The sequence below is a fragment of the Myotis nattereri genome (assembly GCF_964212035.1).
Source record: "Myotis nattereri genome assembly, chromosome: 6".
In the NCBI taxonomy this organism is placed as follows: domain Eukaryota; kingdom Metazoa; phylum Chordata; class Mammalia; order Chiroptera; family Vespertilionidae; genus Myotis; species Myotis nattereri.
Genome location: NC_138081.1, coordinates 3,361,006 through 3,388,179, shown reverse-complemented (window position 1 = coordinate 3,388,179; position 27,174 = coordinate 3,361,006). Strand labels below are relative to the sequence as shown.

Genomic DNA, 27,174 nt, shown 5'->3' with positions numbered 1-27,174 from the left:
GGGGTAAGGACAGGGACTTTACAACCTGAGAAATGTAACTCCACGCCAGTGAAAACCACCATTCTCCCATGCAAATCTTAGAAAGTTCTAGAGATATTGTAAGAACCCCACTCCCACAAGCGAGGAAGAAATTTGATTCTCTGGTAACAGAAGGAGATTCATAACCTGGAGGACTCACCACTGGAATCCCGGGGCTGCCATGGAGACAACACAGCACAAAGGGCTCGAGCACACACCTTGCTCAGCCCAAGGGGGCAGCCCCGGAGCTGAGGCAGAGGCAGAGTGTCCTTCGGGTCCACGGCTGCCACCGTAACGCTGCCCGAGCGCAGCTGGAGCACGAGGCTTTGGCTAGTAATCACCGGTGAGGATTTATTCCAGGGGCCTAGGAGGTTTACAAACTGGAAACACCGCTAGGCCAGATGCAGAGCGTTCAGAGGAAGAAAGAAGCTGAGGGCTCTTAGAGGAAACAGTACTTTCTTGGGAAGAAACAGCTGTGCATGCTGAGCCTCTGGGTTGGTTCCCGATAGTAATTCTCGAAATGATGGGCAGGCAGTCTGTTCGCTGGATGCCAGGCGGTCTGGCTACATGGACATTCGTCCCTTCGTCCTTCAGGGGCTCAACAGAAGGTTATCAGGTGGTTTGATGTACATCTAGATATTGACACAGGACTGGAAAGTTCAAAAGGTTAAGTTCCAAGACTGGTTAAAGCAAGAATAAAATCGTTTCCTCTGGCCTCAACCTACTTGATTTTAGTAATTTAGCTGCTTGGCTATAGTGACATTTTATTTCTTTGTGCTATTCCTCTGTGGCAAGGAGGAAACCCAACTTCTGAGCCCAGTGAGAGCTCATATTCTCTGCGCCTCCATTTTTTACTTCATATTTGTTTGTGACTCTGTGTCCAGAAGAGCCTCTGGGGGTAGGGGGTGCTTTTCTCTTTCCAAGTCACCCACCTCACATCCCTCCCCTCATCATTTGCCAAAAAATTCAGGGAGACCAAGCTGCCGTGGGCCCTTCCCCCACACCTTATTGCTAGCTTTTTCTTTTCTTCTATCGCATCAGTCCTACCCACTGAGAGGTGGAGGGGATAGAACGGCTGGGACTGGAGAAAGGAGAAAAGTCAGGGTTCACCGAGTGCCCGAGTCACGTGCTGTGCTGGGCACCGCGGCTTTTCTCTGGTGGCTGAGTCTGTGGTGGGCATTCCTCTCTCCATTTGACAGGTGAGGTGCAGTGCTGGTTCCAGTGGGCCAGGTGGGCTGGAGGCCCCCAGGGGGATTTGGAGTCCAGATGGAGCCTGAATGTCTGGGAGCCCTGGGCTGTGGCTCAGGTGCCAGAGAACGTGGCTCCTCCCGGTTCTCTCTCACAACAGCCAGAAATCCCACCTGAGCACCTGAGCGGCAGGACTTCCCCTCTCCCGCTGGAATTCCCAGAGTTGGAAATTCCCACGCCCGAGGCGGAGGTAATTAGGCTGGGCTGCACGTTCCTCTGGGTGGGGCTGTCTGGCTGAGCTCTGTCTCCTGTGGGGTCTCCTTAGGACGGGGTCCAGGTACCCCAAGCCCTGCGGACAGAGGACTCCAGGGAGCAGACCGCACGAACGATGCAGAGTTAATGCCAAGAGACCGAGCTGCTTTTCTAAGCCACTTTATTTCTCGCCACTGACCAATAGGGCGGTTACAGGCACGGCTCCCCTGGGGAGCAGAGGTTCAGCGATGTAGCGACAGTCAGTCACTAAATCAACATTAGTCAGACACCTTGATCAGATAAATATTTTTAAAAACATAAGCAAGGGGAGACACGGAGACCAGGAGGCCAGGTGGGAAGGGCCTAGCGTTCAGCTCCATTTTCACGGAAAACACGTCTGAGCCAAGGCAGCCCTTGCGCTGGGTCTCCCTGGACACCTGACCCCCTGAATAAATACTTTTATTAGCAAATAAATAAATAATAAATAAATAATAAATAATCACAAGTGCAAACATAAATAGAGGAGCGGGCCCTCTGGGCGCTCTGTCTCAGGGAAGCTTCCGGGAACATTTGCAGAAAGGGAGGTAAGATCTTCTCACGGGATGCCCTGAGGTGTCTGGCCAGAACGAAAGGTTCCCCGGCCCCCACACCCGGGTGTCCCGGCTGCATTCAGGCGTTTGAACGCTTGGCAGTGGCCGGGCCCGCTGTCCAGGCCACACCACAGTGCGTTTCTAAGTGTTGTTTGAAGTTTTAAGCTCGGAGCCCAGCCCTGAGCCCCTAATCCCCGTGCTAGCCCAGAGGGGATGGAGCGGTCTGAAGGAGTGGGGAGCACAGGGGCGGAGGTGGACGAGAATGGACACCCTGCTCCCTCAAAGGGCAACGATCCCAAAGTAGACCTGCCCAGACTCCGCAAAATCGAGATAGTCCGGCAGGTTGATCTCGGCGCTGAGCCGGTCACCCTTCTCCAGCCGGAAGACTCCGCCCAGGTAGATGGGCTCGTACCAGGGCATGGCCTCAGCCCCCTCCGGGGTCTCCCGCTGGCAGGGGCTCTTGATGGCAGAGAGAAGATGGATCTTGTCCTTGTAGGAGACAGCAAAGCGGCTGACGGTGTGAGTGAGCAGCAGGGGGGTGTGAGGGCAGCCTTGGCCCTTGAAGAGGACCTGGGAGTAGATCAGGTACAGCCCATTCAATGGCACCACCAGCTGGTTGTCTATCAGGTTGACACCATTGGCCAGGAGTGCGTTGGCCACCTTGTTCTGCCACAGCAGCTGCCCCATAGTTTGCTGGTTTGCTGGAGGGAGGGAGAGGGGAGTCAGGGTGACCCTGTCAGTTCCACTCCCACATGCTGGCCCCTGAGTCCTGCCCACCCTCCACATCCTGTTCCTGTCCCCTCTGTCTGTCTTCCCATATCCCATCTGCCCACGGAGCTCTGAGTATCCCCCCCGAGGCTGTGGTGCTTCTCCTCCCTCCCCTTGAATTCTGTGAGTTCTTCTCACAGGGTCTCCAAGGACTGTCTGCCCTCAGCCTGGGCTCAGCTCCCAAACCCTAGCCCTCCGCAGCCCACCTGCTTCTACGCCCCCAGACCATCTTCAGAGCTCTTACCTACAACATGGGCCACGGGCTTGTCACCTGGGGTTCGAGAAGATAACCCTGAGGAAAGAGGAAAGAAAAAGGTGAGACCCTTAAGTTTCCCCCCAAAATAGCCTGCTACTTTGACCTCCGTTCCTCATCCCTCCACCCCCAGGTGTAAATGTCCCCGCTGCTACCATCCCCGGACTAACACCAACTCGACCCAAACCCGGAAGCAGGCAGGAGGCTTAGGCGACACTCACCGAGGGTGTGGGCCAGCGGGAGGCTGCCCATCTGGAACTGCTGGGGAGAATGAGGGAGCTGCTGGGGAGAAGGAAGAGGATTAGCGTCAGAGCAGTCCCCCGGGGAGAAAGAGCTGGCTGCTTAGGTGGTGTGTCCTCTCTGCCTGATGTGCCTAGTTTTCTCTCGAGCCACAATTTCACTCACTCACCGTCTATGCGACAATCTTTGTTGAGAGCTTTCCAGGAGGCAGACGCCCTATCTTCATTCTGTATTTCTCCTTCCTCCACCTCATTCCTTCATCTCTGCTCATCTCAGCATCTTCATTCATAGCACCTGTTTTCTCCCTAGCTCTCTACTCATGCCCCACAGCTCTCTACACATCTCTCGATATGTGCTTGTCCGCTTGCTCATTCATTCACTCAACACATGTTTAGTGAGCACCTTCTAGGTGACAGGTCCTCTCTCTCCAACCTTCTCTCTCGCTGATCTCTCCACTTCCCTTTCTGCCTCCCCGTCTTTCTCCAGTGTTCCCTCCCCACCTCTCACCCTCTTTCTCCCCATTTCTCTCTTGGTGGTGGGGGGAGCTGAGGCTGGCGAGGCACTCACCTCTTCCCTCTGGGGGCCGATCACCCCCAAGTGCAGCAGGCAGAAGAGTGTGGTCGCTCCTGCCACGAGGAGGAAGGAGAAGAGGCTGAGGTACAAGCACCGCCTGGAGCCCTGGGGGCCCCCTGCCTTCTTGGGGAGCGCCTCCTCCGCCAGCTCCACGTCCCGGATCATGCTTTCAGTGCTCATGCTGTGTCCCAGCGATGCACAGGGCGGCTGCGGCTGAGAGGGTGGAGAGGGTGTCCGCGGGAGAGAGCTGCCTGGCGCTTCTCTGGGGCTGTGTCGCTGAGAGGTCACTTCCCGAGGGTCTGGAGCTGGTCTCTCTCCCGTGTCCTCGCTGAGCAGCTTCTGTTGGCTGCCCGTGCCAGCAGCTGCCTTTATAGCCTGGGGGGTGGAGGGCGGGGAGAGCTCTCATTCAACCAGCGGAAAACTTCCTTGGTGGAGAAACCCATGAGCTCATCTGGAGGAAGCGGTAGTGGGCCCTGCACCTTCAGTCTCGGTTTGGTTTCTTCTCCATTGCGGGGGTGGGGATTTGGAAAGTTGGGGACACCCAGGCATCAAGGATACTGGCTGCCCTCCCTGCCTGGATTTGGAGGTGGCCTTGCTGGGCCAGTCAGTGTTGTGAATGTAGGACCTTAAAGGCTGGACCCCAGTTCCCCTCTGCCCCCCAATTCCCATGGTCTCCATTCCTTTTGGGGACCAGGGCTGTGGCCTGTTTCCCTCTAATTTGCAGGCAGGACTCACATAGGGGCAGCGCTGGAAACGGGAGGGGTTTCAGAGAGCTGAGTCCCGGACAGGAAGAAAAAGGGGAAACCTGCTGGGGGGCTGGGTCTCTGGGAGAGGAGGGGATGGGGCCCCTGGAGGCCTGGGGGAAGAGCAGGGGCAAGCCTGGGCAACCCAGAGAGAGCGAGGCAGCCTGGGAATCCCGAACCCACAGGCAGGCCTTCCCCGTTGGCTCTGACCTCACAGTGCTGTTTCAGTCTTGGCTCCAAAGGCACCCGAGGCTCTGATTTTCGTATGAAGCCCAGTGTGTGGCCACGTGACCCCAAAGAACGCCTGCTCCCTCGGGTCCCTGGAAAGGGCCTAGTTCCAGAGCCCCTGGGCGTGACTACCTCCCTCAAATGTCCCCTGTGTTCCCAGCCCCTCACCTTGGAGGCTTTCAGGGGACCCCATGCTCCGCCCCATAGTCCTGAAGACCCTTCGGTGGGGTCACTTCTCTCTGGAAGCTCCCTGTAACCCCACTCCCCACAGCCTCCACCTGTGGCCATATCTGCCAGGCTCCCCACTCCAGACCTGAACCCACACTATTCCTTTGCCTTCTTAGCTAACCCTTTGGTTCCCTCCCCCACAGCAGGTCCCTGCCTCTCTGTGTGCCCCCAGCTCCCCCCTCCAAGACCTCTATCCTCCCTCCATTCCTTAAACAGCCCTGAGACATCCTTCCCTCCCAGACAGACAGACAGAACCAGAGCATCTCGCAGAAAAAGGTTTATTGGGCCTCAGGGAGGTGCCAATGTCTCCTGGCAGGTGTTGGGCGATGGGGCTCTTCTCCTAGGGCCTGGCTGCGACCACCTGGCCCCTCCAGGGCATCCCGAGATGTCCCCCGCCCCATCGGGTGGGCACACTTATCTGTCTCCTCTCATGTCCCCTATTTCTCCCTTCCCTCCATCCTCCATAAATAAATAACTTATTTTTTTCTCCTTATAAATAATCCCCCTCCCTGCCTCCAGACAGCCACCTGCTCCGGCCGTGTCTGCTCCCCGCCCTCCCTGTCCCCGAGGCCGGGTGCACAGAGCAGAGCTCTGGGTGGGAGCGTCCAGGCGCCCTGAGCGCAGTGGGATCTGGGCGGCTGGGGAGGGGACTCTGGGTGCCCAGGGTGCCTTCTTTGAAGCTCCAGGTGACATGAGCAGGGAGACTTGAGACTGCTGGAATGGTCACAGGCAAGGTGACCTTTGAGATGGTCAGGGTGGAGGCAAGATGGGGAGAAGGCCTTGAAACCAATTTTTTTTCTTTCTGGAATTTTCTACAGTGCGAAAGCTCCAAAGAAGACAGTACTGGGCCCGAGGAGCAGGTGGTCGATGCCGTCGGTGCTGGTGGAGAGCCGGTCGCCCCGGGTGAGCAGGAACACCGCGCCCTGGTACACCGAGCGCACCCAGGGCCCCTGCGGCCCGGGGCTCACGGACTTCTGAGCGCTGAGGAGGGACACGTGGGAGCGGTACTGGGCGGAGAAGAGCTGCACCTCGTGCGCCAGGTAGATGGGGGCGGGGCTGGCCGCGGGGCAGCAGCCCTGCCCCGAGAAGACCACCTGGGAGTAGATGAAGTAGAGGCCGCTGGCGGGGACCAGCAGCGAGTTGTTGCGCAGGGCGAAGCCGTGGCGGAGGAAGGCGCGGTCCGTGCTCGCTCTCCAGCGCAGCGCGTGCCGCGCGCTGGGGTCTCCTAGGAAGAGCCAGAGGTGGGGGTCAGGGCCTTGGGCCCCGAGGTCTCAATCCCTGAAGAAGCAGGTGCCGGCCCAGGTTCCGGGGTGGTTGGGAGGACAGGGAGTGGGAGCCTGTTGGGGGGCTGGGGGAGGTGGAGTGGAAGCTGTTTGGCCCTGAAGGGGGCAGCAGGAGGGCCAGGGGCTGTCTGGGGGGACAGGGGCGGGGGTGTTTACCAACAAGGTGAGCGGCAGGTTTGAGGGTGCCTTGTGCGAAGTGCTTCTGGGGGTGCTGATGGGCAGTCTGCGCAGCTGAGAGGCCAACATCAGGGAGCCCCTAGGGGAGAGCAGAGTTGGGGGCTCTGGGGCCCAAGGTTCGGCTAGGCCACCCCTGCACCCCCTTCTCCTGCTGTCTCACCTGGGCGGCAGGTGGCAGGGCCAGCAGCAGCCCCAGGAGGAGGAGGGGGGCGCCACGCCCCCTCCGCAGGGAGAGGTGTCCCGGTGGTGGCATGGGAGGCCTGCAGGGGGGAGACGTGAGCGGGCAGGCGGGCGCACTGCCAAGCCGGCCTCCTCCCTAGGCGACAGCCGCCAGGAGACAGGGTGACAGGCAGAGACGCAGTTGGGAGCCGAGGTGAGCGAGCAGGAGAGACAGAGACACGGGAGGGAGGTGGGGAGCAGAGCGGGCTGGAGGCAGAAACAGAGGCTGTGACAGACAGAGACGAGAGAGAGAGGAACAAACCACAGCCCCAGGGCCCAGGCCCAGGCAGGAGGCGCAGGCGGCGCTGGGGAGAGGCACGGAGGGGCGCGGGGAGATGGGGTGGCAGAGGCTCACCTGCTGTGCGCCCGGGGGGCCTTTATAGAGGAAGCGGCAGCGGCAGGCGGTTCTAGGCCTGCTGGGCCGGGGAAGCCCCCAGGGCTCAGAGGTGCTGCCGTTCAGCCGAAGGCAGGAAGGCTGAGGCCCCAGGGAACCGCAGGCTGCGCGGACGGCTGGGTTCTGGGAAAGGGTGTGGGGTTAGGGGACTTGTGGGCCGGGAGGGCCAGGGAGTGGGGTCAGGCTTAGGAGTTCCAGAAAAGGACGGTGAATTCGGGGAGCCCAGGGCAGCAGCTGGGTGTGGGCTGGAGGCCTGGCTGCCTGGAGAGCGGTTCCGTGTAACAGCTCGGCCTCTCTGGCTGCAGGCTTCTCTCTGGGCCCACCCCTCCTCTTGCAGCCTGTCTGTCCCAAATGGCCCAGTCCCGTTGTCCCAGTGTGAGCTTTCATGTCACGTTTCCTATCAAGGAGCCTGGGACCCTTGTCCGCTGTCCTGGGAGACATGCACGGTCCCCACCCACACACGATGCCGCATCGCACACCCGGCCTTCCCTTCGGCCCCCGCAGATCGGGTCTCCAGAACCCCCCCACACCCCACGCGGGATGGAGGGGTGTGGCAGCCGAGCCACCAGCCTGGAGGCTGCACTGGAGAGCCGGCCGCTGGCTCAGTGTGAGGACCCGGCGTCTCGGTGTTAGTATGTGAGGGGCTGCTCTCAGACAGCAGCCTGGCAGGCCTCCCGCCTGTTTGCAGCCACGCAGCACCACCCTCACACATTCCCAGGTCCCTCCGTTAGGGCCTCCGAGGACAGCAGCCACTGTGACCTCTCGCCATCGATCAGTTCTTCCTGCTTGTGAACGGCAGATAAATGAAACCACAAGGAGTGCGCTCACTTGTGTGTGGTTTCTTCCGGCACCGCTGCGTGCGAGCGTCAGGACGGCGGTGAGGAGATGTCTGTTGTGTGAATAGACTCTAATTGATTTATCCATGCTGCGGAGGGGCCTTTGGGCTGTTCCTGGAATTGGCCAGCATGAAAAACATTGAACACTCTTGAACATGAGCCAGTTTTCACTTAGCTTGTAAGCTGCAGGTTTTTAAAAAAGCGAGGTTTCTAAAGATGATTTTACTCATGTTTCCTGAGACTGAGAACACAATCTCACTCTCACTAATGTCGTAGGTTTGCATTCGGAGATTTTGGAGGGACTGGCGCTGAGGGTGGGTGATGGCGGCGCAGCCCTCCTCCCTGGGCGCTGGGCGCTCTCCCCGGCACTGAGCCCCGGGGCGGGGTCCTGAGCTCGGTGATCTCCAGGGTGTGCACAGGGTGCTTTCCGCTCCCGCTGCAGCCTGCAGCGCTGCCTTTCCTGCCGTACAGTCTCATCAATTATTTCTTTTTGTTCTCATCCCATATACTTAGTGTTTTCTCTGTCCCACTAACATTTACTGAGCATCTTGCACAAGACCTTGAGAATACAGATGCGAAAGACCTGACCTCCGGGACCTCAAAATCCAGAGTGGGAGACAGGGAAGTAACTGGGACATGACAGTAGGTGTGACAGATCCATGATGGGGCGCTCACGGCAGCCCGCAGAAAAGCATGGCGCTTGGGGAGTGGGCTTCAGGCACTAGGCATCGAGGCAGAGAAGATGGCGAGGGGAGTTCAGACGGAGGGAACCATGTGTGCAGAAGGCAGGGCGTGTGCAGACGCGGTGCGACTGGGCCGGCGGCAGGGGAAGGGAGCGTGGCACGTAGCTGAGAGCTATCCTGCGGTCTGAGACCACGGGAAGGTCTGCATTCCACTGTGATTGTGATGAGCCACCCAAACTGCTAAGTGAGCAGGACACGCCCAGGTTGTACATTAGAAAGTCGAGTCTGGCAGCTCCTTGGAAGTGGATTGGGGTGCGGGAGCTGGAGGGCTGGAGGGGAAACCGGAGTGTGCAGACCAGTCAGGAGGGTTCGCAGTGACCCAGCAAGTGGGTGACAGGAGCCTGATTTCTACAGAGGCTGCAGCAGGAGAAAGGAGGAGAGATTCTAGCAAAACCTCCAGGCCCTGGTGGCTGAGCATGTGTGATGGAGGAAGAGCAGTGGTCACAGACGCGCCTCTACGTGTCGTGGTCTGCATTGCTGGATTCTGCTCTTTTAACCGCACTGTCTTGGGTCACGGTTGGTTCCCCTGGGCTCCTGCCCCTTTCCTTTGCTCTGTGCCCAGCTTTCTCTGGAGTCCGTCCTTCTTCCTGGTGTCTCTCTGCCTCTCTGATGGCAGGGGCTGATGGACAGAGACCGCCGCTCTAGAAAAGTATAAAAGGGCCTCGCAATTACCAGTGAGAAAGAGAAACTGTGAGGTCAGAGAGAAGGCCCGAGCACTGATGGACAGAAAGGGGAAGGTGAGGCGTGGTGGGGAGGCGAGGGGGCAGAAAGGAGGCAAGGCCGCGAGGCCGTCATGGGGCGCTGTGCGGAAGGCACCTCTTCAGATGGGCCAATCTTGGTTTCGATCTTAGTTTCGAGGGAGGTTGTGTGAAATTTGGTTTCTTTCTTGGGGTGGCCAGCAGCTGGCCCGGGGCTTTCCCGAGGGGAGTGCTGGTGCCTGGAGCCTGTGCCCCCGCTCGGGCGTCTCACCGTGGTCTCCGCAGAGGCCAGGGGACTCTCCAAGGCTTCCAACCTGGCCGATGCGGCGCTCGCCTCAAACCTAAACTTGGCCTCAAATCAAAATGGGGATTTAATACCGACTTTGACTCTAACCCAAATTTAACCTCAACCTAAATCACAGCTCAAACCCAACCCTAACATCAAATCTAAACACATCTCAGTAAGTGAACCCCAAACAAACTGATTCTCTAAACTAACCCCACCTGGTCTCTAGAGCTAATCTTGAAACCAGCTGCCACCATGCCCAGCCCTATGGGTAAGCCTGACTCTAAGCGCAGACACAGCCTGCGCCACAAGCTAGAGGGAGGTTTAGCCTGCTTCCCGTGGTTCCTCCCTCCTCCATGGAGTGGGCGCTGCTGCGGGCGAGCGGGAGGGGCGCAGTGGCAGCCAGTCAGACAGGGGGCTCCCGAGCGCACAGCCCAGTGAGGGAGGCGCAGGACGCGCCGAGGCCAGGAGCACTGTGAGAGGCGGCCAGCGGCTGATCAGGGGCAGGGAGCTCCGCTAGACAAGTCGGGAAGGGCCTCTCTGTAGGTGGCATTTAAGCTGAGGCCCAAATGCCAAGAGTGACCAGGTGAAGTTTGGAGGAAAAGCATTCCAGGCAAAGGGGCCAGCTTCTGCAAAGTCCAGGAGGTGGGCGCCGGAGGGTGCGGAGGAACAGAAGGGAGCTGGTGTGGCTGGAGCAGAGAGGAAGGGGAGGGGCTGGGAGATGCAGTGGGAGGGAGGGGAGAGCGTCCCAGATCACGCACAGGGGGCAGGCGAGCAGGTGAAGCATCTGGGTTTAGTCAACCTTGGGACGCTTTGGAAGATTCAGTGTGTGTGTGCGAGACACAGAGAGACAGAGAAAGGCGCAGTGAGGTGTGAGGTGGAGGTGACTGGACTTATGTTTTTAAAAGATCCCTGTGGCCCCTCGGTGTAGACTGGATCGCAGGAGGCAGCACTGAGAGCAGGAACACCGGTTAGGAGGCAATTGCTGCAATCCTGGAGAGAAGATGGTGGCAGCCATGAAGATGGAGAAAAGCAGGCAAATTTGGGATATATTTCAGGGATAGAATTGACAGGATGGATCAGATGGATGGCCAGGTGGGGGTGACGATGGGGACACTGGGAGAGTGTAGGCTCCTGAGGTGGGAGGACCTGGAGCTTGAGGTTGGATCTGTCTGAATCGATTGGACAGACGTCCAAGTGGAGATGTCACTTGGCAGCTGCTATGATCCTGGGCCGCACAGGCCAGGTCAGAGGCAGAGGCAGCACTGGGCACTGTCCCGTGAGGCCAGTGTGCCCTGTGCATCCCAGACCCATCGGAGTGTTTGTCTCATGCACTGTGCACCTTCCACTTCAATCACAAGCAGCAACCTCCTGCTTCCAGAGGCAAAGCCGTCCAGACTCGTCCCTGAATGCTCACCCACTCCACGAGGACGCGTCCACCGACCATCTCATTGTTCTGTGGGCTCCGTGTGTTCCAATCCTCTCTTTTGTTTCTGAAAGCGTCCTCTGGCACTTGCAACCTGGGTTTCTCCTACCAATGCTCCTTCTCTCATTGGTGAAGCCTGCCCTTTCTTCTACCCGTCACCAGGGGCAGGGGCTGGTTCAGGGTCAGGATCCAGGGCTGGGCCTGTCCACACGGCAGTCGTCCTCACCAACATCTCCACCATGCTCCTAACAACTGGTATGCCCAGCTGTTTTCCTCCATCTCACCCCCCACCACCATCATAGAGACTTCAAAGCCACAAAGAGGAGGCTTGCACTCCGACCTCCGTGCTTCAGCTCTGGAATCACTCCCTACCTGATGTTCTACTAAGAAGACCTGGACGTCGTCATTTGGGTAAACATAATGGTCTCCCTCCCGAGTCTTTCTCCTCCACAGCCAGGCGTGCAGGAGTCGTGCCTCCTGCCCCTGCCCCCCGGGCCTTCTGGCCTTCTCGGTTGGCCCGTCCACTGCAGGGATGTGGTCTCCGTGCTCCCACCGCCTCTTTGCGCTCACTTGGTGATGCCCTCACGCTTTCTGTTTTTACTCCTCACCCGAGGACATTTCCCATTGATTTCTAGAGAGTGGAAGAGGGGGAGGGGCAGAGAGAAACATCGATGTGAAAGGGACACATTGATTGGCTGCCTCTTGCATGCGCCCCAACCAGGGCCTGGGCAGGGGAGGAGCCTGCAACCGAGTACATGCCCTTGACGGGATCGAACCCGGGCCCTTTGGTCCGGAGGCTGCCGCTCTGTGCACGGAGCCAAACCGCCAGGGCGTGCTGTCATCCATGGTGCTGAGCGAAGGCCACCGGACGCAGGCTCCTGGCTGCTCCCTCTTCCCTTCACTGCGCTTGGCCTTCCCTTTCTCCCGACTCAGGGAAGCGCTCCTCCTGCCAAGGGGACCCTTCGGCTCTGCCTCCCACTTCCTCTCACTGGACCCTTTCTCCCTCTTACTTTTCTCTTTTCTTGCTCCTCTTCATTTCACAAATTCATTTTTTTTTCTTGAAAATAAAAAAAAAATCCTTCCCGACTCTCTTTCTCCCTTCCATCTCTCACCTTCCTTTTCTGTGTCACTGAGACATCTCACCACCCTAACCAGCCCCTTTTTCGGGAACTGGTAGCATTTCCCTCATCTGTAAAACCTGTGGGTTGAACTAGAGACAATTCTTAGTTTCTTCCGTATTCACCATTCTCTGACTTTGTACCCACTGCCTCCCTTTCCTCACCTCCTACTCATGCCTCGGCCCATGTAAGGTGACTTCTGCCCCTCTGGCAAGTGGAAACTACCTTCTCAAAATCTGTAATCACCTCGTCCCTGAGCCTAAACCATCTTCTCAGCCCTCCCGGCCCGGCCTCTTTGAAGCACCAGAGGCGCCTCTCTCCCGCCGCTCCTCTCTGATCGTCCTCAGGCTCGGCTGCTCGCCCTCTCTTTGGGGATCCTGTCCACTCAGAGGAGTGACCCCCAAATCGATTCCTCTGGCCCAACGCCCGGGGCTGCATCCCTGCTGGCGGCAAACCTCCACCTGCCGGGCCAGCGCCTCCCCCCGCACTCCCCAGTCCACGCCGCGCACCTCCCATGACTGCGTGGTTGTCCCGTGTACACGTGTAGTGTGTGTTTCAGCAGATGGCACGTGCTGAGGGCAGTGACTTTATCTCACTTATGCCCACTGTCTAGCGGAGCAGCTGGCTCCCATCGGCAGCTGGATAAAAATGTACTGATTGTGTCTGAAATGGACTCGCCTTTCCCCACGGCCACGCATCTCCTTTGTTCAGGACATTATCACCTTTCCGATTCCCTAAGCTCAACAATTGGAGTCATCTAAGCCTCCTCTTCCCTCACTGGTACCACCCAATCTGTGTCTTGTCTTGACATCCTCTTGAAGTTTATAAAGTCTGTTCCCTCTTTTGATACCACCTGCAGTATCGGGACCTACGGAGTAAGTACACGGAGCAAGTGAGCCTGATGAGGGTCCCACTGCTCCTCAGCTGTGTGGCCCAAGCGCGTCACTGACGTTGATGAGCTCATCTGCACATGGAGACCCACCCGCCCACTGGACGGCCGCTGGCAGGATTGCCGGAGTTAGGAAAGGGACCTGGTCATACATGGTAGGTGTTCCAACATCACCTTCTTCCCGTGGCGTGTGCACAGCAGGTCGCAGTGCCGCTGCCCCGGACGCAGCCCAGCCCTCTGCTGGCATCTCGGCATCCAGCGCCGCGCCCGCTGCCCACGCCTGCTCCCTCGCACCCGGGCTTCCTCGCCCGCACGCTCTTTTCCTCCACATACTCTGCTCTGGACGCCCGCCTCTGCTCAAGCCATTTCCCTGACCTCTGGTGCCCCCACTCGCCGCACACGGAAACGCTACCCATTGGCCAGCGCCAGCTCACACGTCCGCCCTCCTCAGGGTGCTTTTCTGCACCCACCCGCCGCCTTCCCCACGGCTCACACTGCCGCCACTGGCGTCTCTCAGGCTACTTGCTGTGCGGCTGGGCAGTCCTTCAGGCCCTTTTCCTAACAACCCAGACCTGACTGGACCCCAAACCCCAAACAGACCTTCTTCCACCTCACCAGTCTCGTTCCCAACCCTCTTTCTCTGACTGAAACCCAGACACCTTCCCCGAGAACCGATTCCTGGCCCGTCTCCGGGGGACACGCGCTCTCCTGCTTCACGGGAGGCAGATCACCCCGGGATGCCTGGGCCCCTCCCCGCCCCCACCTGGTGGACAGGAAGCCGCTGCCTGGCCCAGGAGGTCAGAGGAAGCAGGGCCTCTGAGGCTCAGTATTTTTATCAGCCTAGGAAAAAGAGACACTGAAGCGGAAACCATGTGGTCAGAGAAAGTGAACAGCCCTCATCTCAGGGGAACCCCCAACAGGGCTGGGGGCCAGACACCAGGGAGGGACACTGGAAAGAGGGGGGCCGGGAACAGGCCGTGTTGTGCTGTGGTTTATGTAACTTTTGCAAAGGGCCAGCGATGTGCTTAAAACCCGGAGGAAACCTGGATGGAGGAGCAGACTTGGACACCAGTTTCCTGACGCTCACCTGTCAGCTCCCAGTCGGACCGTCACCCCACCCGCCCCGCACCAACCTGAGCTCTTTGCATGCCACTTCCGAAGCCCCCAGCTGTGAGCGGAACCGGACGCCTGGGTTGCTCACAGCCCGTCTCTTCTCTGAATCACAGCAGCTTCCTCTCACAGCCCTTCCTCTTCCTGCCCCAACATCTGGCCGGTGCCTCAAGGCCTTGGGCCTCTTGGCTCTGTCTCCCCGGGGTCTCGTGCTCACCCCACATTCCCATGCCACGTTCAGAGGCTGCCCCTTCCCTCTCCAAGGCTTCCCCTTCTACTCCGGGCTTCTCCCGCCCGCGCCCACGGAGACTGGGCTCCCAACCTGAGAGAGAAGCTTGATGCATCAGCGCCCTGCAGCAGACAAGTGCCCATGGCACTGGCCACCCTGCCCTTTCGTCTCACTTCACTGCTGTGCCTGGGGTGGGGGTGAGGGGGTGGGGGTGCCATGGGGTCGGTGCTGTCTAGTACCACACCAGTCCAGGGGCTGAAAGCCGAGCATGAACAGCGGAAGGGGTGGCGCCCCGTCCTCCGCGGAACCCCAGGCCTTCTCCCTCCACCCTCAGATGTTTCTCTGGAGGCCAGGCCTGGCTGCCCAGCGATGGAACCCAGGCTTCATGGGGGCAGAAGCTATGGAGGGAGCTGAGGCTTGAGCTGTCGAACTAACTCAACGTGTTTGGAGGCTTTGGCTAGAAATACACGATAAAGATTTATTCACAGGTTTGCAAACTGGAAGCATAACAAGAAGTGTTTCCGAGTAAGAAGGAAGTTAAGGGTCCTCCTGGTAGGAGTGCACTCTGGAGAATGGTCGGTCCTGCAGGCTTAGCCAGGACCCACCGTCCGGGAGGGCGCCGTCAGACCCAGGTGGTCTGGTCACACCGTGTCTGGGTGATGGATGTCAGGTCAAGGCGTAGTGAGGCCTCCAGGGGTCATCGGGGGTATTAGGAGGCGCTGACACAGGCCGGGAAAATTCCGAAGTTTACGCTCCCAGACTGGTTAAAATGAGCACAGAATCGTTGCCTCAGGCCTCAGCCAACTTGGCTTTAGTGACTGAGCAGCTTGACTAGAGTGAGTCCATGTTACTTCTTCACTCTCTGCGGGTGTGGGTCCCTGGTTGCCCAAGAACAGACAACCCAGGTTACATAATTTGGCTCTTTCCGCCTACTTCCCCTGGTCCTAATTTTAGCAACCGAAATTCCACTCCCACACAGGGCTCCTCCTGCATCCTGCTCCTGTCCCGACCTCTCACAACCTCCCCGTGGCCCCCAGCTCCGCTGCCCCCCTTGGACCATTCAGTGACTCAGCAAAGGGAAAGCCCTGTCTGCTGGGGAGGCAGTGAGTGGGGAGGAGGATGTGGTTCTGCGGGGGGCTGGGGGGGAGGGAAACTAGTTTTGTTCCCTTTTTTGGCGGGTGTTCACATTCATCTCTTGGGCCCCCCAATTACCGAGGGGAGCCCGGCATAGGGAGAGAGTGAGACCGGAGGGCGCACTGGCCTGCTCAGGGCCAGCCTGGGAATGGGCCGGCAGGCCTCTAGCGTCCAGTGCAGGCGCGGCCGTGTGCGTGCGGGTCACAGGTGTATAGAGCTGTGGGTTCGGCAGATGGGCGGGAAAGATGTCATGGGCGATGAAAACCACCGCAGTGGAAAAAGGCAGGGCCCTGGGAGTGAGACGTGGAACCAGGTCTTATTAGGAAGTGGCAGAGTCAAGGAGCAGTGCCGGTGGCTGCCCTCCCACCCCCGCTCATCACAAGTTTCGCTCCCACCCCACATCCTCTGCTGCACAGTGCCTGGTCCTGCCTCGTCCTCGCCACCCCCACCTCTGATCATGCCTTCCTGCCGCCCTGTCTCGAAGGCTGCGTTCCCTGCAGCTCCTCATGATGTCCCTGGGCTCACTTGAGGGCCTCTGCACGGCGATTCAGGGCCTGAGAAAGGGCTGTCACCGCTCCCATCACGCGGCCTAGCTCCCAGGTCTCAATCTGGCTCCCAAACCGCTGCAGGAAGCGGTCCGGGTGCCAGCGAACCTGCTGGACCCTCAAGTACCTCCTCAGAGCCTCTTGCTCCTCCAAGGGGGGACCCCTGGCCACCAGGGCTGCGGCCATGGCCTCCGGGTCCCCCCCCCCAGGGCAGGGCCAGGGCACGTCATTGAAGCGCCAGAGGTTGCCCCTCCCTGCTCCCCTGGGGGGCTGGGCCCTGTGAGCCTCCTGCGCCTGCTCCTGCGCCCGCCTGGCTCTGCTCTCCCGCAGTTCCTCCTCCTTGGCCCTGGCCCGCTCTTGGAAGAGTCTCCGCTCCTCCTCCTGCCGCCGCCAGCTGAGACTGGAGCCCTCAGTCCCGGCGGGCCGGCGGGCTCCCTTTGCCTTGCGCTGCTGCTGGCACTTCTGGGCATGCTCCCGGGCCAGGCGATCTGACCAGGCGGAGAAGGACTCGGGTTCCTGGGCCTCATAGTCTGTTTGAGGGGGGGGGTGGTCGGGGAGAGGCCATGAGAAGGTCACAGGGCAAGAGAAGCGGGTGGCACAGGGGACGGGGTGCGGGGGGGGGGGGGTTGGGGGGGGGGCGGGTGCAGGCAAAGCAGCAGCTGGGAAGGGCAGCTGTTGGGGAACGGACTCCTTACCTTCCAGCCGGCCAGTGACCTCCTGCCACTCGTCCTCCAGCTCTCCCAGCAGCTTCTGCCTCCACTGGTGCTCCCTGGACGCCTCGTCTTCCCCCTCCTCTTCGGCAGAATCCCAGGGGGGTCCCCAGCCCAGAATTTGCCCGGGGGTCTCCCCATCCTTGTTCTTTATTCCCATGGCAAAGGGACAGCGGCGCAGCAGCGGCAGGAAGAAGTCCGTGTAGGCTGTTGGTGGGAGGGCAGGGGGTTAGCTGGGCCTCCTTGGCAGGGCGCATCTGGGGTCCTGCCGGCCACGCACACCCTTGTCTGCCCACCTAGACCTGACACACACTTACTGACAGTTTACCGCAGTTTAAAATATTCTGACCCGTGTCCCCATGAACTACTTCATGTTTTCCAGTCTGCCTCCAGCCACCGGGCACCGTCAGAAACCTGACTATGGATTCCAGTTTTGGCTGGAAAATATTGTCACGGCAGCCCAGCCGGCGTGGCTCAGTGGTTGAGTGCCGACCTATGAACCATGTGCCCAGTCAGGGCACATGCCCAGGTGATCCGCAGTGTGAGGCGTGCAGGAGGCAGCGACCAACGATCCTCTCATCACTGATGTCTCTCTCTCTGAGATAAAAGGAAATATTGTCACCTAATGCCTCTTCCTGTGTTTCTCACCCCACATTATGCTTCAGATTGGTACGATATCTGAACATTCTGCTCTACCATTATAAATATGCAAATATCAAACAGGTATCTTTTTATATTACTTTTCAATAAACTGGATAAAATAAATGTTTTGGGGGGAATTTCCCTCAGCCAGCCTTCCCCAGAGCATGCTGGGAGGGGTGGAGGTCGAGGGCCAGATAAGCAGAGTTTGAACCAGAGAAATGCTCCAAGCAACCAGCAAGCTCTTTCCAATGACTGCTGGCCTGGTGGGGGGGTGGGGAGAGGGCTGAGAGGGGGTTCCACCCAGGAACCCCCCTTCCTGAGTCCTGACTTCGCTGCACTGGCTCCAGAGTGGCCATGTGCCAGGGCCGTGCCGCTCACTTCACTGCTCACCCAGGCCCCCAAGCACCTCGCTCCTGGGACCAGGCGCGTGCATGAGGTGCTCTCTCGCTGTGGCCTGCTTCCTCTCGCCAGGGCAGGAGGAGGCGGCTGGCGGCCCTTCCATCTTTATCTGTGGCACTGGCTATCTAGGAAAAGCATGGGTGAGGAGAAGGGGTGTTCCCATTGCCAGGGCGGCAGGGAGACAGGACGGGCCCAGCCTTGGCCAGCCAAGGCCCGCGGCCCCCACGCATCTCCTGGCACACTCGAGTACCCCCGACTCCAGACCCCGTCAGGACCAGGTCTCATGGCAGGGGGAGGGTGGCAGGTGCTCAGGCTAGGACGGGAAGGTTTTAAGGAGTAAGGCTTCCAACCATAAAATATAAGTAAAATGTGACACAGGATATTAACTAGTAACTAAGCATGATGTTTGTATGTGGAAAGCTGGCTACAAAACTGTACATGGGACCGGACTGCAATGGTGTGAAAAGAGAGCAAGTGCTCTGGCTGGAGAAGGTGTAGAAATATAAGGCTCTGGCCTCGGGGTGGAAGGACTGTGGGTGGCTCCCCCACTCCTACTTGACATTTTAAAGTGCATGGATGTAACTAACTAACGGTAAATCCCCTTTCCTCTTAAAGAATGAAGAATAAATGTAATCGCTCTTCCCACTTTGCACTGTCTTTTCCAGCCCCACCTGGGTGATGTAAACGCACAGAGCTGACAATTTCTGCCAGCGATACATGACCGCACTGTACGTATTATTTGGCAACTTGCTCTCTTCACTTAGCGTCTACTTATATTTTCCACAGGAGTGACACGCTGGCCTTTTTCATGACTGCGCGGTGTTTCACTGTGCGCGGAACAAACTCACCCCTCCCCGCAGGCGACAGACTTTGTTTCCAAACTGTTTGGCTTCCTACATGTCTCTGTGGGCTCGCTGTGGTATTTCTGCGGGGTTGCTTCTCAGAAGTGGAATCTCTGAGTCAAAGAACATGTGAGGTTTTGCCAAACAGCTCTCTTCTGTGCCAACACACAACCCTATGGAAATCTGCGTCGTCCTTTACCAAAATTTAGTCTCATCAACCTTTTAATTTGGCTCATCTGACAGATTAAAAAAAGATTTTAATTATAAAATTTTCTTTTTCATATGCTTTTTGGCTCTTTGTGTTTCTGTTGTGAATGACCTGTTCTTATTCATCTACATTTCCCTCGGAAACGATAATGTAGAGACGACAGCCCTTTATATAGTACAGAGATCAACCCTGTGTCTGTGTTACATGTATTGTAGGTATTTTCTCCCATTCCAACAAGTTTTTGCCAGGGTGCTAAGTGGTTGGGTGCCGACCTATGAACTAGGAGGTCATGGTTCGATTCCTGGTCAGGGCACATGCCTTGGTTGTAGGCTGGATCTCCAGTGGCAAGGGGGAGGGGGAGATGTGAAGGAGGAAGCCGATGGATGATTCTCTCATTATTGATGTTTCGACCTCTCTTTCCCTCTCCCTTCCTCTCTGAAATCAATAAAAATATATTTGTAAAAAACGTTTGTAGTTAAATCTGCATCAATAGCTTTTGACTTTATTTCATTAGGAAGGTTTTCTTCACTCCAAGATTATAAAATGATTCCCCTGTGTTTTTCTACTATATTTACTTTTATTTTTAGAAACCTAAAAAATTCAAAAAATGTAGAAAGTATAGTACAATAAACACCTCTATTCCTATCACAGGGTATGTTAACATATTGTCATTTTTGCAACATCATTTCGTTTTAAAGAAATAAAACCACCATGGATAAATTTTTCTTCAATGCTGCCTTCTAAGTTTTATTCCCCCAGGAAACCCCTCCTATGAATTTGGTATGTGCCCTTCCTGCCATATCTAGGTGAGCTGCGGGTCCCTCACTAACTTACTTTTAAGTCAGGAATGGGGGAGGACTCTGCTGTTCCCTGGATGAAGCAAACGCTCCGGTATCCCTGGTTAAACAGCTCGCCTTCCTCCGGTGACCGGAGTGCCAGCGTTACCGCCAGTGAGCACAGGACCAACTTTCCCCAGTGTGCTTCTCTACTGGGGAATAGGTATGAAACCATTCTGGAGTAAAAACAGACTTTGTCTTAGTGATGACAGCACTGCTTTTCTCCTCCCCATAAGATGATTTCTACCTTAAAGCAAAGCTCACACTGACTGGCACAACTCACTGAAGAAACACCAGTATCAGAAGCTTATGTTGAGGACAACTGACCGAGGAAGGCACAGAGGAAGAAAAGGTCGTCGTGGGCAGGGTGCTCCAAGAGGGCTTCCAGGCGGAGGTGGCTTATGTTGGCCTGGGAAGGGAGAGTAATTTAGCAAAGCAGAAATCAGGCAGACGGGAAAGCAACAGGCAAGAGAGAGGCGGGCTGGTGGAAAACATGCTGGGGGACACTGAGGACAGAGCCTCGCGGGGAGCTGCAGCTTTGGGGTGAGCCGTGGGAGGTCAGGCTGGAAAGGCAAATGGAACACAGACCCATGGCTCAGCCACCTGTAAACAGGGCCACAGCCTACTTCTGCGGTGCAGATCGAGTGGTAACGGACAGCGAATGTCTGGCACACAGAAGTGCAGTGAATGTCATATTAAAAATAATATATCCGAAAAAATATCAGGATGGCTCTCAATTTTATTCTTTTTGCAAAGACTGTGAGAAAAACAACCCCATTTCTCAGTGTTCGATTATTCTTGCTGTAGAATGGTTACTTGCAGAGAATGGTTACTGTCAGACTGAGGTGTGTGTACACAGGGGTCTCTGACAGCTGAGATAACTTCCCCACGAGGTGATGGGTCCGAAGAGAAGATACCAAAAGCCCAAGGTAGGGGCCATTTACCAGCATGTCACTGGGTGTGACAACCCAGCCCAGCCAAACCCAGCAGAACAGGCAAATCCATCGGGCCTGGGCCTGCCTGGGAGCTGAGGGGAATGCACCTCCTCAGGGATCCAAGATCATTTCATCAGCTCAAAGAGAACATTTGCATTTAAGGCACAGTGGTTTCTAAAGCAGCTGGAGACGAAGGAGACCCGCCTTCCTACCCAGGAGTTAGAAGGCCCCCTGGTGGCGACTGGCAGGGACTGGGAGGAAGGAAGGGCTTGGGTGTGACCTGAGTGTGGATCCCCCTTGGGAAGAAAGTTCCTGAACCACCGGGAAGGTGGGGTTCAGTGGTTGAGGGTCCACCTATGAACCAGGAGGTCCTGGTTCGATTCCCAGTCAGGGCACATGCCCAGGTTGCGGGCTCGACCCCCAGTGTGGGGTGTGCAGAAAGCAGTAGATCAATGGTTCTTTCTCATCACTGATGTTTCTCTCTCTCTCTCTCCTTTCCACTCTGAAATCAATAAAAATATATTAAAAAAAATAAAGCTCCTGAACTTTCTAGGCCCTCTTTTCCTCACCTGTGAGATAATAATATCAATCCTGCCGGCTTCTTGGGATTTAATACAATGAAGAAAGCACTTACCATGAAGAATATTTTTATTACTCAAATAGCCTTAAGTAATATCAGAATAGAACACTACTCCTCATTGAGTTAGTGCTAGACTGTCCCAAGTGCCTGCCCCTTCACTCTCACACCTGCATTTTAGAGGCACATCAGGCTCACGTCCCTCACCCAGCCCAGCCCAGGACCCCAGTGGCCAGGCCGGAACCTGGGTCAGGGCTCAGCTTTTGCCACCGGCAATGTCAGTTGTTCAGTCAGCCACCTGCACTTTGCAAACCTCCTTTCTTTGTTTTTAAGTTTACAACCTCCCCATATGCCGGCCTATCTCACTTATATTAAGAAACATTAAAGAAAGGGGTAACTTCTTTACTATTAGGGAAGGTGTGGGGGTGGAGATGGGTTCCTATGCTTGGGGCACTGGGGGAGCAATCAAACTGAATGAAGGGTGCTCATCCCAACCTAGAGGTCTCCTCAGATGTTCTTACTCTCGAAGCAAAATCTCCTGAGGGCAAATCTAGACAGCTGCCTCCACTGCCCACAGGGTCAGCAGGTCCGCGTGGGAAAGCACAGCGGCCAAGGCTTTGCAAATGTTCTGGGGTTTGAGAGCTGATCTGAAAGTACACGCATGTACTGCGTAGCCCGGGCAGCCCCCGGGGCCGGACACGCGAAAGCTTCTGAATTTTGACATCAGCACGAGAAAAACAAATGGTAGATGGCCTCACTGCAGTCAGGTTAGGCTCTGCCACAGAATGAGTTGGGTGGCAGGCTGATGTAAATGCTCACCTCTCAGTGTTTCTGTTTCAGAGTCGTTGGTAGGGAGTATGGATATGCTGACAACAGGCAGAACAGCGGTGAGTACCTACCGAGGGCTGGCCATGTGTACTGCTTCGTAGAGTCTTAGCACTCGCCCCAGCATGGGGTGCTGAGCACAGGCACCATCACAGTGTATTTCTGCAGCAATTCTGTACCTGTCACAGGACAGCGCCCTGGCCGGGCTGCCTGGGTTACAATCACTGCTGCACTATTTTGGCAAATTACTTCTCTGTTAGTACTGACACGGTTGTTGTGAGGATTCAACGAGTTACTTTGTGAGAAGTGCCTGCACATAGCAAGGGTTGTTATGATTTAATTTTGCACGTGGGTAAATGAAGTTTGGGACCTTGCCCAAGAAGTTCCAGCTATTAAGAGCGCGGCTGGGATCTGAACCCAGGCACCAGCTCTAAAGCCTGCCCTCTGTGCTACCTTCTGCACTTCAGGCAAACCACCACTCGAGAGGCAAAGGAGCTACTAATCTAGAAAGCTGTGACCCCGAGTGTTGGGCTCCGCAGACAATGGCAGTTCGGTACGGTAACGGCACAGGTGACAGCCAACGCCAACTTGTCATCTACGCCCTAGGTCCCAGGACGCTCCGTGCTCATGAGCTGTCCGGCGGGCACACTCACCCCCAGGCCCCCGGCGGGCGGCAGCGTGCAGCGCCGTGTTTCCGTGGCGGTCCCGGCGGGCAGGGTCAGCCCCGAGCCGAAGCAGCAGGCACAGGGCGGGGGCATCGTGGCGGGCACAGGCCCGGTGCAGTGGCGGGGGCCGCCCAGCATCGACATCCAGGCCGGGGTGCCGCTGGAGGAGGGCCTGGGCCCGGGCCAGCCGGTCCGCAGACAAGTACCGCCGGAAGCGACGCTCTCGGCGCCGGCGGCGGGCCGCGGAGGCCATGGGACTCCGGCTGAGGAAGGAAAAGAGGCATCAGAGGGCCAGCCTCGCCGGCCCGCCCGCCAGCCCGGCCAGCCCGCCCGCCAGCCCGGCCAGCCCGCCCTCCCTTCGGCCGGGTTCTCACATCACATTGCGGCTCATTAGCAGCGCTAAATCTTAAATAAAGAACTTTGAAAAGGGGGGAAAGGGGCTGATAGGGGAAATGTTTATCAACAGATATTAGAATTTTAAAGTCATGGACAATTTCAAGTAGTGGTCTAGAAATTGAATATAATGCACCCGCCCTGTCGAAAGATGCAAAATAAAGGCTTCTCCCTCTGGACGGGGGGGGGGGGGGTAGGGGGGGGCCCTACTCATCAGACCTGCCCCGGCCCCCCGAGGAACCAGTCGCTCGGAGCGAGGGACGCAGGAAGGCGGAGACACTCTAGACTGGCAGAAACGGCGCAACTGAGACGCAGCCGGTAAAGGGCGGAAATGACCTAAGGCGCATTACCGGATGTCGTTCCTCCCCGAGGACGCGCGGTGGTGGGGGGCGGGGAGGTGTGTTTCCGCGATCTGGCCTCCGGGGGGAAACTAGAGAACTTAAGATAAAGGGTCTACCTGGAACCGGGAAACTGGAGGGTAGGCGCAGAAAAAGGAGGGCGGCCTGGAGGTTTACCCCGACTCCCCAACTGGGAAGAGAGAGTAGTGGTTCCGAGATAGATGAAAAGATGAGAAAAGAGAGAAAACAGGAGAGATAAGGGAATAAAAATCACAGTGAAAAAGAAAAACAAAACCACATTGAGGCTGAGAACAGGGGCAGATCAAAAAGAGAAAAACAGGCATGAAAACACATAAAAGGCAGGTGAGATGGGTGCAGAAGTTTGGACTTGGAAAAGATAGAGAAGAAATGGAAACGGGTGGGAGAGAAAAGGGAGGAGATATTGGCCGAATTCAGAAGTCCAACGTACTCTTCCCAACGCACCACGGACGGTGACTTCCTTACTTTCTCACGCAGTCTCAACCCCTCGCGCCTCCTCCTCTCCTCTCAGCCCCGGCCCCCATTCCTCGACCTCCCGACTGGGCCGCTTTGGGCCTGGTCTCTGCTGCCCCCGAGAGGTCCTCCTCGGTACTGCCAGATGGAGAGGTGGCAGAGAGGACCGGCCACCACCGAACGGGAGGATCAGTTTGGGGGAGACACCGGTGCAGGCTAAGCGAAAGGGGGAGCACTAAGACCCAGGGATAGTGGCGGACTGCAGCAACGAGCTGGAAGAGAAGTAGGCGGTGGGTGGGGGCTGGGAGCCATCTGGTGCCTTGGTAGCATCCGAAACAGAATCTGCCATAAGGACAGAAATGGCCAGTCAATCCCAGGGTATCCAGCAGCTCCTGCAAGCAGAGAAACGGGCGGCTGAGAAGGTGGCAGATGCCAGAAAGAGTGAGTCTCCCCCTTCCTCTCTTAGAAGTCTGGAAAGAAAATTGGGGGGGGGGGAGGGGGCGGGGCGGTGTGGACAGCAAACATTTGAGTCCTGAGGTACCCAAGCCTCCTGGGGAGAGAGCTGGGGTTGGGGTGGCTAATTGGAAGGGAAGAAATGGGTGAGTGTTAGAATCTAGCACCTGGTTGGCTGAGCGCAGAATAACTTTCTGGAAAGGACTGACCCCCACTATCACATTTTGTGTCGGGTTCGCCCACCCCCATCCTTCTTTTGCTTCCAGGGAAGGCGCGGCGTCTGAAGCAGGCAAAGGAAGAGGCACAGATGGAAGTGGAACAGTACCGGCGGGAGCGGGAGCTGGAATTCCAGAGCAAACAGCAGGCGGTGAGTCTGGGGAGGACTGGGGATGGCCCCCCAGAGTACAGGTTGCATCTGGTGAGGGTGATTCTACGATAAAATAAGATGGTCAAGGACAGAAGGGGATCCTGGTGGGGACCATGTGACATTGGCCAAGCTTTGTGATATTTAAGAGTCTGGGCATTTTGAAGGCCTTGAGCAGCTTGTGGAGGAGTTGCCACAGTCTGTCTGGAGTATGATGACATTTGGGTGGAGGGCAGAGTTCAGTGGTCATGGGTGGTGAGTGTGGGGGTTGTACAGTCTGATGTTGCATGCCAGGTCTTGGAGGAAAGGGGTTGTGCCGCTGTCCTGGTGTCCGGCTGTTTCCGCGGGATGGGCGGGTTGGAGGGCCTTTCTCTCTGGCCTTGCTCTAGGATCTTTTCCTCCACATGCCTGGACCCTCTTTTCTCTGTCTCTTCCGTTTTCTCTTCTACCCCTTCCTCACCCTCCAGGCCATGGGCTCCCAGGGAAACCTGTCTGCAGAAGTGGAGCAGGCTACCAGGCGCCAGGTGCAGGGCATGCAGAGCTCCCAGCAGAAAAATCGAGAACTCGTCCTGGCCCAGCTTCTTGGCATGGTCTGCGATGTCAGGCCCCAGGTCCACCCCAACTACAGGATTGCTGCCTAGGACAAACCCTAGCGCCTAACTCCTCCTCAAAAGAAATCCCCAAATCAGAATCGCCTCCCATCCTAATCCTACTCTCCTTTTCCATTCCCTAGAAATTCTAGGAGGCAGGACCCAATAATTCTCCTGTGAAATATAGATGTCCTGCTCAGACCCGAATCTCCTTATTGTTTTTTAACCTTCATTGAGACCTTATAAACTCCCAAGTCACCCTCACCCAACCCCTCTGTGAAATTTGTAGCATGAAAAAGCAGGGATGTAGGAAACATCCTCACTCCAGAGCCCAGCAGGCTTAGATCCCTCTCCTGACCCTGCTACTAGTTGACAGGCAACCAGAACAAGCTGCTTAACCCGTAGCCTCACTGCCTCCCCTGGAACAACAATGCCCACCTTTCAGTGTTGCAGCAGTAATTAGGCATCATTCTGTCCAGAGCCTGGCATGGTTGCTGGCACGTAATAGTTATGATTTGATTAATGGCAACCCCGTGATATTATGTCCACCTGCCAAAACCTAGACACAGCTGTTTCCTCACTTCTGTCTGTGGCCCTAACTCTACTCATTGATTCTGTGACCCTAGTAATTCTCTGAAGAATTGGTCCTTCCCACCTCTCTTTTCCCAGGCCTTATGACCCCTGAAAAGATAAAATGATGATTTCATTTCGCCCCTTTACTGTAGTTCCAGAAAGATGGTGCATTTTTTACCCTCTCCTTCATCTCTCTTAAGTTGGTCTTTCTCTTTATTGGTTTTCTCCCATTTCTTATTCCCCCAAAGACCTAGCGGATGATCGCTGCTTCCTGAGAGTGAAAGTGAAGCTTGTCACCGTGTATGCATGGACTTCCTTTGTAACAATAAAAACTCTCAATAAAATGATTATGGGCAAATCCTTTTGTTTCATCATTTCTCATTTAGCCCCTCTCTTGTGTCTTGTTTCTATATTCTCCAAACACCCAAAAGGGATGCCCTTTGAAACTTGTTGGAGAAACATAGCAAATAACATATTATTATTGCCTAGCCGATGTGGCTCAGTGGTTGAGCGTTGATCTAAGAAACAGAAGGTCACAGTTTGATTCCCTGTCAGGGCACATGCCTGGGTTGCTGGCTCGATCCCAAGTAGGGGGCATGCAGAAGGCAGCTGATCAATGATTCCCTCTCATCAGTATTATATTTCCCTCTCTCTTCCTCTCCCTGAAATCAATAAACATATATTTTTTAAAAAGAAAACCCTAAAAAATCATATTTCTCTAAAGTGAGAAACATAAGCGATTCCTAGTTTGGGAAAATGAAGGTTTTAGATGGCGACTGTAGAGAAAGCTGAGGTGTAGGAACAAGCATTTTGCCCCTTCATTAACCGAAGAGGCTCAGGCTATAATGAGAACAAAAGACAATTATTTGAACAAAATGACTGCACTACCATGATGCAGATTCAGGTAACTACTCAAACTTCTCTCTGAGAGAACAAAGAAAGGCAGGATTTATAAAAGCAAAAACCACGAAGTGCAATTCTTTCATGTAAATGAGGGCTCACTGGCTAGGGATTGGTTGGTTCTAACATGCAAATAAGGGAGGCAAAAACTATGAGGAGCAGGTAAAGTCCATGTGTCCCTGAAGCAGTTGTTCCAAAATGTTTATGACTCAGCCTTGAACTGAGTTGTGAGCAACTTCATAGCAGCTCCGAGCACTGCTGCTT

The 27,174-nt window shown here is 56.3% G+C and overlaps 4 protein-coding genes across 7 annotated transcripts; 1 reads left to right on the top strand and 3 right to left on the bottom strand.

The window, feature by feature from the left end:
* Positions 1 to 2,327: 2,327 nt before the first annotated feature.
* On the bottom strand, positions 2,328 to 4,062 carry TNF (tumor necrosis factor; the record flags this gene model as incomplete). Its single annotated transcript, XM_081093587.1, has 4 exons — positions 2,328 to 2,749; positions 3,061 to 3,108; positions 3,291 to 3,348; positions 3,877 to 4,062. 4 exons carry the CDS (start codon positions 4,060 to 4,062, stop codon positions 2,328 to 2,330), a joined length of 714 nt encoding a protein of 237 aa, XP_080949713.1.
* A 1,282-nt stretch (positions 4,063 to 5,344) lies between these two features.
* LTA (lymphotoxin alpha) lies at positions 5,345 to 6,794 on the bottom strand (the record flags this gene model as incomplete). Its single annotated transcript, XM_081094287.1, has 3 exons — positions 5,345 to 6,306; positions 6,521 to 6,620; positions 6,702 to 6,794. The coding sequence occupies 3 exons, from the start codon at positions 6,792 to 6,794 to the stop codon at positions 5,894 to 5,896; spliced, it is 606 nt and encodes a 201-aa protein (XP_080950413.1). The 3' UTR covers positions 5,345 to 5,893.
* An 8,153-nt stretch (positions 6,795 to 14,947) lies between these two features.
* NFKBIL1 (NFKB inhibitor like 1) lies at positions 14,948 to 24,208 on the bottom strand. 4 transcript variants are annotated; one of them, XM_081094284.1, is made up of 4 exons: positions 24,008 to 24,208; positions 22,796 to 23,070; positions 16,864 to 17,085; positions 14,948 to 16,698 (listed from the first exon to the last, which is right to left on the bottom strand). In XM_081094284.1, exons 2-4 carry the CDS (start codon positions 23,058 to 23,060, stop codon positions 16,145 to 16,147), a joined length of 1,041 nt encoding a protein of 346 aa, XP_080950410.1. In that variant the 5' UTR covers positions 23,061 to 23,070; positions 24,008 to 24,208; the 3' UTR covers positions 14,948 to 16,144. The 4 variants fall into 4 exon arrangements, with proteins under 4 accessions (XP_080950410.1, XP_080950411.1, XP_080950409.1 ...); XM_081094285.1 differs by having other exon boundaries at positions 24,043 to 24,118; XM_081094283.1 differs by lacking the exon at positions 24,008 to 24,208 and adding an exon at positions 23,420 to 23,511.
* ATP6V1G2 (ATPase H+ transporting V1 subunit G2) lies at positions 23,569 to 26,370 on the top strand. Its single transcript, XM_081094286.1, has 3 exons — positions 23,569 to 24,471; positions 24,750 to 24,850; positions 25,315 to 26,370. The coding sequence occupies exons 1-3, from the start codon at positions 24,390 to 24,392 to the stop codon at positions 25,486 to 25,488; spliced, it is 357 nt and encodes a 118-aa protein (XP_080950412.1). The 5' UTR covers positions 23,569 to 24,389; the 3' UTR covers positions 25,489 to 26,370.
* Positions 26,371 to 27,174: the final 804 nt, after the last annotated feature.

Coding starts and splice junctions, on each gene's coding strand:
- NFKBIL1 (XM_081094282.1), bottom strand. Junction 17,086..22,795: donor CGCCCGCCGGGGGCCTGGGG/GTGAGTGTGCCC, acceptor TCCCACCAACAG/CCTACACGGACTTCTTCCTG. Junction 16,699..16,863: donor GGTCACTGGCCGGCTGGAAG/GTAAGGAGTCCG, acceptor CCCCTCAAACAG/ACTATGAGGCCCAGGAACCC.
- ATP6V1G2 (XM_081094286.1), top strand. CDS start 24,390: ATGGCCAGTCAATCCCAGGGTATCCAGCAGCTCCTGCAAGCAGAGAAA. Junction 24,472..24,749: donor GGTGGCAGATGCCAGAAAGA/GTGAGTCTCCCC, acceptor TTTTGCTTCCAG/GGAAGGCGCGGCGTCTGAAG. Junction 24,851..25,314: donor TCCAGAGCAAACAGCAGGCG/GTGAGTCTGGGG, acceptor CTCACCCTCCAG/GCCATGGGCTCCCAGGGAAA.